A 15,729-nucleotide genomic window follows, 5' to 3' on the forward strand; every position below is an offset into this window, starting at 1 on the left:
CACACGTTTAAGTTTAACAATATAATATATGCCCAGGACGAAGGGGCAGCTATCGGCGTTAGTATCGCCGATGATGTGGTCAACCTTTTCATGGTATGGTGGGACAGAAGGCTTAAGGAACGCCCAACACAGAACTCCATACTTGTGAACATGTACTCTCACTATGTTGATGATATCAACATAGTGGTAAAGGCACCCCCACAAGAGAGTACTGTTGAAATAGAAATAGAAACTAATACTATGGAGAGCATCCAGCAAATAGCTAACTCCATCCACCAGAGTATTAAGGTCACAATAGACTACCCTACTAAACGCCCCAACCATAGACTACCAGTACTAGACGCAGAACTCTGGCTATAAATTGTGAATAATAAAACCCAAATCCTTCATTCGTACTATGCCAAACCTATGGCCTCCAAATACTTGATCCACCGGAACTCAGCCATCGCGGACAATGCCAAATTCAATATTTTGATGGCAGACCTCGTCAGAATACTGCGAAATGTGTCCCGCATGTGCGATCCTACAGAGTTAAAGAGACACATACAACATTTCTTTCACCGCATGCAGTTCTCAGGTTACAGCCATAAAGAAAGGATCAGAGTATACAAAGGAGCCATGAAGAAATTTGATACTATCTTATGTAATGATAGGAATGGGATTTTCCCACTCTATAGGAGCAAGTCATGGAACACTATGGAAAGGACAAAAAAGAAAATAGGGAAAGCCAACTCTTGGTATGATAGCCACAAATACCAGAGTAAAGAAAGATAACTGTGTTCGATAATATACAGAGTTGTCGTTCTTGTCAATAGTTCTTCATGTAACAAAATCATCTACACGGTGCGACTGTTGTTGTTATTGTTATTGTTTTGGTCCAGCCTTCCCTGATCGTGTGAACTTGTGATCAAGTGCATTCTTGTTATGACCGTTCCATTTTTTTCTGGGTCATAACTGACCGCAGATTTCACAATCCAAATAAATCTGGTAAATTTATAGTTTCCCACCAGACTCGATTTTGGTACTAAATAATTTTTTCCCCGCAGGTTTTTTTTGCTCTCTCACTCAATAATAATAATAATGATAATAATAATAATGATAATAATATATTTCTTTATTGCCCACAAGGGGCTAACAATAACAACAACAACAATAATAATAATAATAATAATAATAATAATAATAATAATAATAATAATAGCTTCAAATTTTGTTACAGAGACAGCAAGAATGTTGGAATAGAATGTTGAAAGGTGGTGAGCTGGCAGAATCGTTTGCACGCCGGGCAAAGTGCTTAACGGTATTTCGTCTGCCATTACATTCTGAGTTCAAATTCCACCGAGGTCGACTTTGCCTTTCATCCTTTCAGGGTCGATAAATTAAGTACCAGTTACGCACTGGGATTGATATAATCGACTTAATCTGTTTGTCTGTCTTTGTTTGTCCTCTCTGTGTTTAGCCCCTTGTGGGCAATAAAGAAATAAGTATTTCGTCTGCCGCTATGTTCTGAGTCAACTTTGCCTGTCACCCTTTCGGGGTCGATTAAATAAGTACCAGTTATGCACTGGGGTTGATATAATCGACTTAATCCGTTTGTCTGTCCTTGTTTGTCCCCTCTGTGTGTAGCCCCTTGTGGGCAGTAAAGAAAGAATGTTGGAATGGAATTCAGGATTGAAACATGTGGTGTAATGGCACTAAAAATAGGAAATGGTAAAAGTAATGGGATCAAGCTGGAACTTGGTGAAACCATAAAGCAGCAGTTTCTCAACTGGGATCCATATGACCCCTAGGGTTCCATATAAGATTCCTGGGGGGGGGGTCCATATACAAGCAAAATTGTAAGTTTGGGGATCCATGGTAGAACAAGTACCAGTCTTAAAAAAATTAAAAAAAGTCCTGGGATCAATTCAATTGATTAAAAATTCTTGAAGGTAGTGCTCCAGCATGGCCACTGCCTAATGACTGAAACAAGAAGAGAATTATGGATTGAATACAGTCATGGTCTTGGTTTGTTTTGCACCCAGTGACCTATTTCCTGGCTTATTAAATATTAGTGACACATCCTTTATCTTCCTGCTCTAAACTCGTTAGCGTTAGAAATCCTTTTCACTCTCTGATAATTAAACTTAGAAAGTCATTTATTATATCTTCATTTATCAAATCTTCTCTCTTTTTCTCTTTTTACTTGTTTCAGTCATTTTGACTGCAGCCACGCTGGAGCACCGCCTTTAATCGAGCAACTCGACCCCGGGACTTATTCTTTGTAAGCCCAGTACTTATTCTATCAGTCTCTTTTGCCAAACCGCTAAGTTATGGGGACATAAACACACCAGCATCAGTTGTCAAGCAATGCTAGGGGAACAAACACAGACACACAAACACACACACACATACATACATATATATATATATATATATACATATATACGACAGGCTTCTTTCAGTTTCCGTCTACCAAATCCACTCACAAGGCTTTGGTCGGCCCAAGGCTATAGTAGAAGACACTTGCCCAAGGTGCCACGCAGTGGGACTGAACCTGGAACCATATGGTTGGTAAACCAGCTACTTACCACACAGTCACTCCTGCGCCTCTCTTCTGGCATTTATTATGCTATTTTTTTTTTTTATTTTCATCACCAAATTTCTGTCTGGTCATAAAATTTGAACACCAAGAAAATCATTCAGATCTCATGCTACTGCTTTAGTTTTCAGTTCATTGTTGACACTGCATGACCCAAATATCTCTCCCAAATGCTCAAAACCTTTGTCTCTTTTTCCAGTTCAGGCCACTTATTTGCAGACTTACACAGGTTATAGTAACTTCTTGAAGAAGACTTCAGCAGATTCTTCGCCTTCTTCTTGTAGCATATCAGTTTCTGTCTTGGAGGTAATCCAAGATGCTTCACTGCAATTCTGTTCCCACATTGTTTTGACATATTTATTTGCTGGCAATTTGGAACCATTCCTATAATAATGCCTTTTTGCTTCCAAATGACGTAATTATAAACTTGCTAATTTTTTTTCAAAATCAAAAGTTATTTTACAGTTATAAACCATTCCTAATCAAAGTAAATTTCAGTTTGAACTCTCTTTACTCTTTTTACTCTTTTACTTGTTTCAGTCATTTGACTGCGGCCATGCTGGAGCACCGCCTTTAGTCAAGCAACTCGACCCCAGGACTTATTCTTTGTAAGCCCAGTACTTATTCTATCGGTCTCTTTTGCCAAACCACTAATTACGGGGACATAAACACACCAGCATCGGTTGTCAAGCAATGCTAGGGGGACAAACACAGACACACAAACACACACACACATATATATATATATATATATACGACAGGCTTCTTTCAGTTTCCGTCTACCAAATCCACTCACAAGGCATTGGTCGACCCGAGGCTATAGCAGAAGACACTTGCCCAAGATGTCACGCAGTGGGACTGAACCCGGAACCAAGTGGTTGGTTAGCAAGCTACTTACCACACAGCTACTCCTGCGTCTATGAGGCCAAATTTTTAAAAAGTGCTATCTGCGTGATTTAAATTTTGTTCAAGCATGCACAGCAAACACCTGAACAGGTAACAGACTGGGAACATTGTCAAATAGCTTTCGTCAGTAGTAAAGTACAAAAGTACAAAGATAGTCAGCAGTTACTTATGAGTGAGTACCACTTGGTGACATGTACCAGGCACTTATTGATTGCTGAAGACGACTAGGTAGTCACGAGCATATGCAGACTCCCTCTTGCCTCTTCCCCCACCCTCACTTAGTCTCACCCACACCCACCTAGCACCACCACCACCACCACCAAAACCACCACCACCACCAAAACCACCAAAACCACCACCACCACCACCACCAAAACCACCACCACCACCACCACCACCACCAAAACCACCACCACCAAAACCACCACCCCACCAAAACCACCACCACCACCAAAACCACCAAAACCATCACCACCAAAACCACCACCACCACCACCACCAAAACACCACCACCACCACCACCAAAACCACCACCACCACCACCACCACAAAACCACCACCACCAAAACCACCACCAAAACCATCACCACCACCACCAAAACCACCACCACCAAAACAACCACCACCACCACCAAAACTACCACCACCAAAACCACCACCACCACCAAAACCACCACCACCACCAAAACCACCACCACCACCAAAACCACCACCACCAAAACCACCACCACCACCAACACCACCACCAAAACCACCACCACCATCACCACCACCACCACCACCACTACCACCAAAACCACCACCACCATCACCACCACCACCACCACCACAACCACCACCATCACCACCACCACCACCACCATTGCATCAGCAGAATATACAGGATGCAACAACGGGAGAGAGAGGAAAGAGAAAGTGGTGGGGGAGTGAGCTGCACCACCTCACAGCTGGTGTACTTTTACGGCTGAGTAGACTGGTGCAGCATAAAAAATGAAGTGCCTTGCTCAAGGACACAATGTGTCACCTGATCCAAGAATTGAAACCCTGTCCACATGATCATGAACCAAACATCCAAATCACTAGGCCATGGGACTTCATTAAATTAATTAAGAAATGACCCTAATTGTAGCAGGCCTCTTTTCTTTTCAGGCAAAACGATGGACCCTAAATTGTCACTTGACAAGCTAGAAATAGAAATCAAGTTTCCTCAAAACACATCCTACTATTAAAAGAAGAAAAAAAGAAAGAAAAGAACACATTAAAAAATATTGCCTTAGATATTCAAAAAGATGTGATGGTCATGACTGGAGTGCTTTTCGTAATAGGTCTTCCAATTTAGGACTAATATGAGGTTAAACATCATCAACTACATCAACAATCCACTGGGTCTCTTGTTACTGTTCCTGAACAATCCCACTGATTCCAGAATTGAGAGTATATTTACCCTGGCACGTCCGTGCTGGTGGCATGTAAAAAGCACCATCCGATCGTGGCCGTTGCCAGCCTTGCCTGGCCTCCATGTAAAAAGCACCATCCGATTGTGGCTGTTGCCAGCCTCGCCTGGCCCCCGTGCCGGTGGCACATAAAAAGCACCATCAGATCGTGGCCGTTTGCCAGCCTCGTTTGGCACCTGTGCCAGTGGCATGTAAAAAGTATCCACTACACTCACAGAGTGGTTGGCGTTAGGAAGGGCATCCAGCCGTAAAAACATTGCCAGATCAGACTGGGCCTGGTGCAGCCTTCTGGCTTCCCTGACCCCAGTTGAACCGTCCAACCATGCTAGCTGGTGGTTGTTATTCATCCATCGCTTAGATAATTCAGCTGGGGTCATCATTAGTCACATGTGCTCTGTTATATTGATTTTCCACCAGTGAAAATGGCAGGAATCCACATAATTTGCTTTCATGAAAAACTCTCACCCCTCTGACTCGTAAATATTTTATCACACCAATTTATGGTAAAAAAAGGGAGGCTCCAGAATGCATACAGATTATTTATTTGAGAATGTATTATGTGCAATGTGATTGGATCTTTGATCCAATTCCCTTGCAACACTCAACCAATCACAACACAGGGCTCAACAAATGTCAACACACTCACATGATAGTTATGTCGACCAACCACTACATGTGATACTCTGTGTACCTGTTTAGGCAACATTTATTTGATTGTACAGCACAAACGTTTTGTCACTATAAATAAATTTCTATAAATAAACCATTATTTGTACAGGTTGTTCAGCAAGGAATTCTGGAACCATCCTTTTTTGATGATAACCATAATGAAAAAATAAAAAAATATATAAATAAACCCCTCTTCTATCTGGGTATTATCAATACATTGACTATTGTGACCGGGTTTTTTTTTTTGGTTTTTGTTTTAGTTTCTAGCTTGGGTACTACATTGTCTCTGGGTATTATGAATAGTCTGATCATTGTGATCCATGAAGACTGGTTGGAGCTTGTTACTAGAGAATATTTATTTATGATTATAATGAAAAATTTCGCCATGGTGACAAGTTTTGATAATAGTTGAGATACATTGTTTACATGTGGGGGGTTTTTTGTGAGAAATTTTAAGCCAAACAAATCAACACTAAACATATTTCTATAAGCCTGAAACTTATTTTGACTGGCATCCGTGCTAGTGGAACACTAAGAGTACCATACGAGCGTGATCGTTGCCAGAGCAACAAACTGGCCTCCGTGCCGTTGGCATGTAAAAAGCACCATTCGAGTGTGATCCTTACCTGTGTTGCTTAATCCTTTAGTGTTTAAACCGGCCACATCTGGCCCAGATATTCTACTTGTTTTATATTTGAACTAGCCATATCTAACCTCTCACACCTAACCAACATTGACATTCTAAAAATAAGCAATCACATCATTGAAACCTCAAAGCTGTAAGACAATGCATGAGTAATTCAAAACAATTTGAGTGAAAAAGTATTACATTTAACAGAGTAATCTGAACACTAAAGGGTTAACTGGCACTTGTACTGCCGGCACAAGTGCTAGAAATACTGCTGTAACAAATATTCTGCTCAATACCACTGATTTGCTTGTTGTCTTTGGCCAGTAGGGGTTATCTCTTGTTTACTTCGATCTAGAAATCAAAGGAAGTGACTACTATTCCCTTCAACCTTTGCTTTTCTGACTTCAACATCAATGTTCTGAAACATTTCAGAAAGATTCAGTGCCAAGGTCCTGAAGCAGAAATATCATTGTAGCAAATATTCTGCTCAGTACCACAGATTCGCTTGTTGCCTTTGGTCAGTAAATGCTATTTCCTGTTTGATTCTATTTAGAAATCAAAAGAAATGACTACTATTCCCTTCAAACTTTGCTCTTCTGACCTGGACATCAAGGTTTTGAAACTGACCTATTTTCCATTACATTTCAGAAAGATTCAGCGCTGAGTTACTGAAGCAGAAATATCGTTATAGCAAATATTTTGCTCAATACCACAGATTTGCTTGTTGTCTTTGGCCAGCAGGGGTTATCTCTTGTTTACTTCTATCTAGAAATCAAAGGAAGTGACTACTATTCCCTTCAAACTTTGCTTTTCTGACCACCTGGACATCAATGTTCTGAAACAATTCAGAAAGATTCAGTGCCAAGGTCCTGAAGCAGAAATACTGCTGTAGCAAATATTCTGCTCAATACCACAGATTTGCTTGACCTTAACCACCTGAGCACGTCCCCTAATGGCTGACAATATTTGAATCCCTGAACATGAGCAGAAGTAGCAGAGAAACATCATAGCCATGTGTTGAGCAGGATTCTTTTGGGTCTGAATAAATGTAAAGAAAGCGAAATTTGAAGGAAACATTAGCCATTTTTCATACTATCTAAAGGTAAACAAACAGGAAATAATAGTTGCTACCTGAGCACATATATCGTGTTACACTGTGTAATCTGACAGTTGTGAGTGGTTTTCCTTTGAACCTTGGGTATTCTGTGTAAGCTTTGGATCTTTTCGGTTTGAACGGCAGTTTTTTCTAGCGGTGTCATATGAAATTGTCACCCATAATTATAACCCTAGAATCGATCTATTGCATTTCAATCTGTTTTAGGGTTAGGGTTAGGGGTGGGGAAATGGTATCTTTTTTCTTCACAAATGTAAATAAACCCAATCTGTTTCTTAAACGAGGGATATATTCATACGGCACAGAATGTTTTTTTTTACCTCAATAGGCGTCACTGATTGGTTGAAATTGCAGAAATTGAAGAAAAAAAACAACAAATATCTTACAAACTATAGAATTTTCTCAATAAAGCCAAGAGAAAAAGATGTTTTATAAACACATTCTACCAGTACACGAAGTTTAAAAGTGTTAAGTTACGTGGAAATTATGTTAAAAACTGGCGTTCAAACCGAAAAGATCCTTCGGTTCTCATGTTGTGTTTTACTGAGGCTTTCTCAGTAAAGCAGGGTGTGTTTTCCGTTGTATTTATTATGTATAAATTGTTTCTGTATTAATTTGTTGTTCAATTGACTAAACTATTTATATACATGTCATTCATTGACAAGCGTTTCTTTTACTCCGTTCATTTCTTATTTAAGGATTTAGTGCTTTGCTTCTTAAAACAGAAAGGCTATTCTTAATGGGGTGGGGTAGGTGGGTGGGGTAGTGGTGGGAGTGGTTGTGGTGTTTGTGGTAGCAGTAAAAATGTTTGTGGTAGGGGTGCTGGTGGTGATGCTTGTAGTGGTTGTGGTATTAGTAGTAGAAGTGGTAGTTGTGGTGGTAGTAGTAGTAGTAGTAGTAGTGGTGGTGGTGGCAGTGACGGCGGCAGCAGCAGAAGCAGTAGTAGTAGTAGTAGCAGCAGCAGCAGCAACAGCAGTTGTAGTAATAGTAGTTGTGATGGTGGCGGTGGTGGTGGTGGTAGTAGTAGTAGTGGTGTTAATGGTGGTGGTTGCGGTACTAGTAGTGATGGCAGTGGAGATGGTGGTCATTCTCATTGTCATAGTAGTAGAAGTAGTTGTAGAAGCAGCCGCGGTTGTTGTTGTTATTTAACCACAGGCAGGCATTGACTGAGCGGGCCAATGACCCAAATAAACAATTTCTCCTTGACACCAATCTGTCTTTTTTTAAAATTATATTTTAAATCTGAGGTGACGGGAAGGCGTTATGTACCATTCAGCAGAGCCACCCAACGCCTTGCGTGTGGACTTGGGTAGCTCTGGGTAATAGCAGAAGACACTTGTCCAAGGTGCCACATAGCAATGCTTGGTTAACCATTAGGCAGAATAAGCACATGCTTAGGGCATCAAGGCAAAGAGGGAGCACTACAGAAATGGTAAATAGTTTACGCCACTAAAGAAATCACTTTAAACTTGCTAAAATAATATTCGGGATGCCTTTATCTCTCCTAAGTATAGATGCAGATGTGTTACCTCCTAAGATTAATTTTGAGGATCTGATCAAAGACTTTGCAATTCAAAAAAGTAGGAGGAAATTTTTCAAATATAAATAAAGTAGAAGTACGCAAAAATAAACATTATTTTCCCTCTTATTGTTTTGTTTCGTTTTGAACAATAAAAATATATTTTATGGTTTACTCGAAGGAGAGGGGCTTTCTCCGTCCGGGTTGCGGATCCGTGGAATAAGCTGCCGGACGAGATGGTGAAGATGCCGATGACCGCTCGGTTCAAAGTCTCCCTTGACCACAAGTGGCCTGAACTCTTTACATGAACACCACCCTGTACATAACTCCATGTCCCCCTACATGGCCTTGCTTTTTTGTTTTTTGAGCCAAAAATTAATTAACTAACTAACTAACTACTAGCAGTATCGCCCGGCGTTGCTCGGGTTTGTAAGGGAAATAACTATATAAGCATTTTTAGAGAGTTACTTCCCTTATTTAAACCGAGCAAAAATGCATTAAAAATGCGGAAAAATTATGGTACATTTTTTTAAAAATCGTAGACTCATCGTAGACGTGCGCTAATACCCAGAAGGGCTCGATATGAATCACGACTATAAGATACCCGCTTTTGGTTAAACTGCACCGCAAAATGTGGGAGTAGTTAGGAATCTAAATCAGAGGAGACAGACTCTCACACACACAACTTCAGTTTTATATATAAAGATTATTGTTTATATTTTGAATTACATTGTCTTTTATGGGGGCCACCAAAATCTTTTAAGTGCTTAGGGCCTCGATGGGTCTTAATTCGGCCCTGCCACATAGTAAGACAAAACGCTGAACCATGTGGTTAGGAAGCAAACATCTCACCACAGACACACAGACACACATGCACACACACACACACACACACACACACACACACACACACACACACGCAATATTTAGCTCCTATTTAGCTTGGCTGAGACCAGCGAGGTTACCAGATCATTGAATTTTCCCTGATATCTGATCATTACATTTTAAATTACCAGGTTTAACAAAACTCATTAAGACTCTATCTCTCTCTCTATATATATATATATTTATAGGTACAGGTGTGTAGTTCGCTTCTCAACCACGTGGTTCCAGGTTCAGTCCCACTGCGTGGTACCTTGGGCAAGTGTCTTCTACGATATTCTCAGGCCAACCAAAGACTTCCATTTTAAGCATGTACCTTCTACTGAATGGAAACTGCCACACACACACACACACACATATATATATATATATATATATATATATATATATATATATACATATACATACATATATATATATATATATATATATGACAGTATTGCCTGATTGTAAAAAGAACCATTTGAATGTGATCATTGCCAGTGCCACCTGACTGGTCCCGTGCCCATGACACGTAAAAAGCAGCCTCCTGGTGCAGCCTCCTGGTTTCCCAGACCCCGGTTGAACCATACAACCCATGCTAGCTTGCAAAACAGACGTTAAATGATGACGACGACGACGACGACGTCCCAGACCCCGGTTGAACCGTCCAACCCATGCTAGCATGGAAAACGGACGTTAAACGATGATGATGATGATGTAGATAAGATTATTTTATCAGGTAAATAATATTATTTCTTAGAAATATTGAATTTCTAAATGTCTCAGAGAGACATAAGCGGTGGTGGAGCGATACAGTGGTTGTATACTGTCAACTCAACGTGACAGTCCCATAAGGGAATTATACCACCACCATTTAGCCCTAGGAAACATCGACGTTTCCTGTTGGCTTTGAGACATTTGTCCTTATATTTGCAAAGGGAAGGCAATCACCCCCGCCAGCTGGGACAAGCACCTGAAGACATGTTTCTTAGTGTATTGCTCGTCATCAGTCCAGGGTAGCCAGCCTTGCTCGCTAAGATGACTGCAATATTATTTCTTTACTTCAATTACAATTTTATATCTACTTCTTTCTGTTCTCATCTCCGTTCTGTTCAGAATATTATTCATAATTGTGATGTACACATCTTTTATTTTTTCCTTGTTCGAGTCATTGGACTGCAACCATGCTGGAGCACTGCTTTCAAGAGTTTTTTATTTTTAGTCAAACTAGTCAACCCCAGTAATTTTGCTTTTTAAGCCTGGTACTTATTCTGTCAGTCTCTTTTGCCGAACTGCTAAGTTACAGGGGTGTAAAACAAACCAACACCGGTTGTCAAGGCGTAGTCGGGGACAAACACAGACATGAAAACACAAAAATACTCTCTAACTCTCTCACTCACACACATATGCATGCACGCACACAAACACACATATGAATGGTGCTTTTTACGTGTCATGGGCACGGGACCAGTCAGGTGGCACTGGCAATGATCACACTCAAATGGTTCTTTTTACATGGCAATCAGGCAATACTGTCATATATATATATATATATATATGTATGTATATGTATATATATATATATATATATATATATATATATATATATGTGTGTGTGTGTGTGTGTGGCAGTTTCTACAGCTGGATACCTTTCCTAACGCCAACCACTCTGTGAGTGTAGGGGGTGCTTTTTACATGCCAGGGGAGGCAGGTGACAGCCACGATCAGTTGGTGCTTTTTATGTGCCACTGGCACGGAAGCCAGTCAAGGCAGCGCTGGCATTGGCCACATTCGGATGGTGCTTTTTACATGCCACTGACACAGTATCACAACTACAATTTCCATTTGATTTTTATTTTGATGCTGATGTACTTGACTCATTAGGCCTTCTCAAGCACAGCACTGGTAAAATAATTTTATTTACCGCATAAAATAATTTTATTTACCCAATAAAATACAGCTGCTGTAAAAGAAGTGAATAAAGAATATGATTGTCCTAAACTTTGGGAAGCAACGATGCATTTGAGATACAGTAGAAACTTCCTTTCGTTTAATGACAATTAATTTATTAACACCAATTAGCACAAATTCTCTTGACTCTAATAACCAGCACATTTTATGTGTGTGCATGTGCATGTGTGTGTTTGTGTGTGTGTATGTGTGGTCAGCCTGTAATGATATGCATAAGATCTGGTCATCAAATCTAAGTAGAGACTACAAACTTAAAATCTTCAAAGCCACAGTCGAACCAATTCTACTATATGGCTCAGAAACCTGGACGTTATCAAAGAAGCTTGAGAGGCGGTTGGATGGAACCTACACTCGCCTCCTTATGAGACCTCAAAATCTCTCGTGGAAGCGTCATCCAACCAAAATGCAAATATATGGGAAACTACCACCTGTGTCATCTCTTGTGAAAGGTAGAAGAGTCCAGTTTCCTGGACATTGTTGTAGAGCTGAAAATGAGGCAATTTCTACTCTTCTCCTCTGGAAGCCATCTACTTGCGATACCAGAGGGCGCACACTCTCCTACCCTGATGTAATCTCCAGGGATACAGGCATCCAGCAACAGGACCTCCATAATGCTATGATGGACCGTGAAGTCTGGCGTAGCATAGTAAATTCCATTGTCTCGACCACGGTCGAACAATGATGATGATGTATGTGTGTGCGTGTATGTGAGTGTGTGTGTGTGTGTGAGTGTGCCGTGCTTGCGGAGACCCATGAAACCAAGTGAAATCGTAGATGTGACTGTTATCAGTGTCACATAACAGACACCCATGCCCGTGGCACATAGAAAGCACCTTTCAAGTGCTGGGCTTAATAGAGGCGATGAAAAATGACTAAGATCTTCGGCAATATGCTGTGCTTGACAAGGATGACCCATCAAGCTGAGTGAAATCATAATCATGGCAGATACTGGTGCCACACAAAAATGGCACCTGTGCCAGTGGCATGTGAAAGCACTCATTACACTCTCAAAACCATGCCAAAAAAGACTGGAGTCTGGTGCAGCCCCTCAGCTTACTAGTCCTGGTTAAACCATCCAACCCATGGACAATGGATGTTAAATGATGATGATGATGACACCATTATGATAGCTGCATTTTAATGTATAACCGAATAAAGTGATGCAACTGGTACTTATTTTGAACTCAGAACGTAGCGGCAGACGAAATACAGCTAAGCATTTCGCCCAACATGCTAACGTTTCTTGTTTCTTTATTTCCCACAAGGGGCTACACATAGAGGGGACAAACAAGGACAGACAAACGGATTAAGTCGATTATATCGACCCCAGTGAGTAACTGGTACTTATTTAATCGCCCCCGAAAGGATGAAAGGTAAAGTCGACCTCGGCGGAATTTGAACTCAGAACGTAACAGCAGACGAAATACCTATTTCTTTACTACCCACAAGGGGCTAAACACAGAGAGGATAAACGGATTAAGTCGATTATATCGATCCCAGTCCGTAACAGGTACTTAATTTATCGACCCCGAAAGGATGAAAGGCAATATTGACCTCTGCGGAATTTGAACTCAGAACGTAACAGCAGACAAATACCTATTTCTTTACTACCCACAAGGGGCTAAACACAGAGAGGACAAACAAGGACAGACAGACGGATTAAGTCGATTATATCGACCCCAGTGCGTAACCGGTACTTAATTTATCGACCCCGAAAGGGTGAAAAGCAAAGTCGACCTCGCGGAATTTGAACTCAGAACGTAGCAGCAGACGAAATACCTATTTCTTTACCCCACAAGGGGCTAAACACAGAGAGGACAAACAAAGACAGACAAAGGGATTAAGTCGATTATATAGACTCTAGGGCGTAACTGGTACTTAATTTATCAACCCCGAAAGGATGAAAGGCAAAGTCTATTCCTCGGCGGAATTTGAACTCAGAACGTAGCGGCAGACGAAATACTGCAAAGCATTTCGCCCGGCGTGCTAACGTTTCTTCCAGCTCGACGCCTCACAAAACATATAAAGCTGTTTCGAGTTGTCATGATATATTGTAGTTGTAATTTGTTTTCAATGCTTTCTAATATTTCATATTCAAAACAAAAGGTTAAACCAGGCTGGGGTTGTATTAATGTGTGGAAATAGTTTAAAATTTGTATGTCTATTGTTTTGATGTTGCAACAGTATAGTGCACACCCTGTGACACCAAACTGCCACAAAATACTATAAACATTTGTTGGGGTGTCAGGTGTTATTACTCCATAAATTAAAGTAAGACTGTCTCCTACATTAATTCTGTTTGTAGGTTAATTGTTGTACGTATTTCACAGTCACCGATACACATAAGGAGAAAGGATCTATTTGCAATATTTAAACATGAGATTGAAAAATAAAAGAAAGAAAGAAAGAAAGAAAGATAGTAAATGAGAATAAAAAACGGAATGAGAGAGAGAAAATAATAATAATAATAATAATAATAATAAAAAACAGCAGAAAGATAGCATTAAATATTTTGAGACTTGGTAAAATTCCTCTCTTTTCAGTGCCTCACTATCTGTCAAATTTTTGGCAGTCTCTATAAATATATATATTGGAAAAACAATATTCGAAACCTATTTCTTAGAAGTGACTGCTATATTTTGGTAGAAATAACTTTCTCTTTCTTAGTATTTTTTTTCTTTTCTTTTCTAAATCACAACATAATCTCTGTATATCTTCAATTCGTACACCACACAAACAGGTGCATACAGATAGATAGATAGATACATATATACATAGATTTATATTGATATATAGATCTCTAACACATACACACACGCGTGTACAGCTACACGCACACACACGCATACGCGCGCGCGCATACATATATACTCTGATGTTTATTTCCCAATCCGAATTTCCCATTTCCCGTCCGCCTTTTTAACCTTGTGACAACGTTGGAAAGAAATATCCGGCTAGTTCTAAATTCTGAAGGTGGACCATTATTAAACGGATTGCATTACACCGGCCAAAAAAAAAAGCAAAAACAAAAAAAAGAAACAAAAAAAAGAAAAATTAACGAAAAAGAAGGAAAACCCTGATAGTCTACTTTTGACGGCTTGTTGTAGTTGTTTTTCTTCTTTACCTTCTTTAAAATGCAAATCAAAGGTCGATGTGATAAAACAAAAATGCAATCTGGAAGTATAATATATACACCAAAATTCATAACAGGCTTAGTAGGTCGAATACAACAGAACAAAATGTTTGTGAAACTTGCTGCCTTCTCCGGCCTGGGTGTCTTACTCGTCCACTCTGCCAGAGTACCCGTTTCTCTGGCCGGGCTAGGTGTGTTTGGTGCTTATGTTGTTACTGGTGGATGGCATTTCATATGGGTGATTTGCAACACGCTAGGACGAGACCTATGGTCAGTGCCCGTTTCTTTGTTTCTTACCTTTTTCTTAATTCTTACCATTTAAAATTCTACCTCACATCCGTTATTCATCATCTTGTTTATTGTATATTGTTTATATAATATAATATAAGATATATATATATATATATATGTATATGTATATTACACACGCCCTTCTCTGTTGAACAGATTTGTCTGCGACCGTTTTGCTTATATATTAATTCGGGTAGTGTATGTATTTTTCATATGTGACGGCCAATGAAATAAAACACGGTGACCAACCATTGCAATACCAAGACCACCCTCTTTCGTCGCATCTATGGCAAATATAGAACTTCTATTTAAACATGATCATCATCAACATCGTTATTGCTTAAAGGAAACGGTGGGATGAGAGATGGTTGACATGTTTTATTCGCAGTACATATTTACATGTTCATATTTCAAAACATCTATCTATCTGTGTGTGTGTCTATCTATCTATCTATCTATCTATTTATCTTTCTGTGTATGTATCTATCTGTGTGTGTGTCTATCTATCTATCTATTTATCTTTCTGTGTATGTATCTATCTATCTACCTATCTACCTATTTGTGTGTGTGTCTATCTATCTATCTACCTATCTATC

The 15,729-nt window shown here is 39.9% G+C and overlaps 1 protein-coding gene across 1 annotated transcript in view; it reads left to right on the forward strand.

The window, feature by feature from the left end:
• The first annotated feature begins 14,653 nt into the window (after positions 1-14,653).
• Positions 14,654-15,729, forward strand: part of LOC115223174 (long-chain fatty acid transport protein 4) — a 78,730-nt gene continuing 77,654 nt past the window's right edge. The window contains exon 1 of the mRNA XM_029793618.2: positions 14,654-15,112. Coding sequence (XP_029649478.1) covers positions 14,844-15,112 — 269 coding nt within the window. The 5' untranslated portion in view covers positions 14,654-14,843. The remainder of the gene's footprint in view (positions 15,113-15,729) is intronic.

The sequence above is a fragment of the Octopus sinensis genome, linkage group LG22, assembly GCF_006345805.1.
Source record: "Octopus sinensis linkage group LG22, ASM634580v1, whole genome shotgun sequence".
Classification (NCBI taxonomy): Eukaryota; Metazoa; Mollusca; class Cephalopoda; order Octopoda; family Octopodidae; genus Octopus; species Octopus sinensis.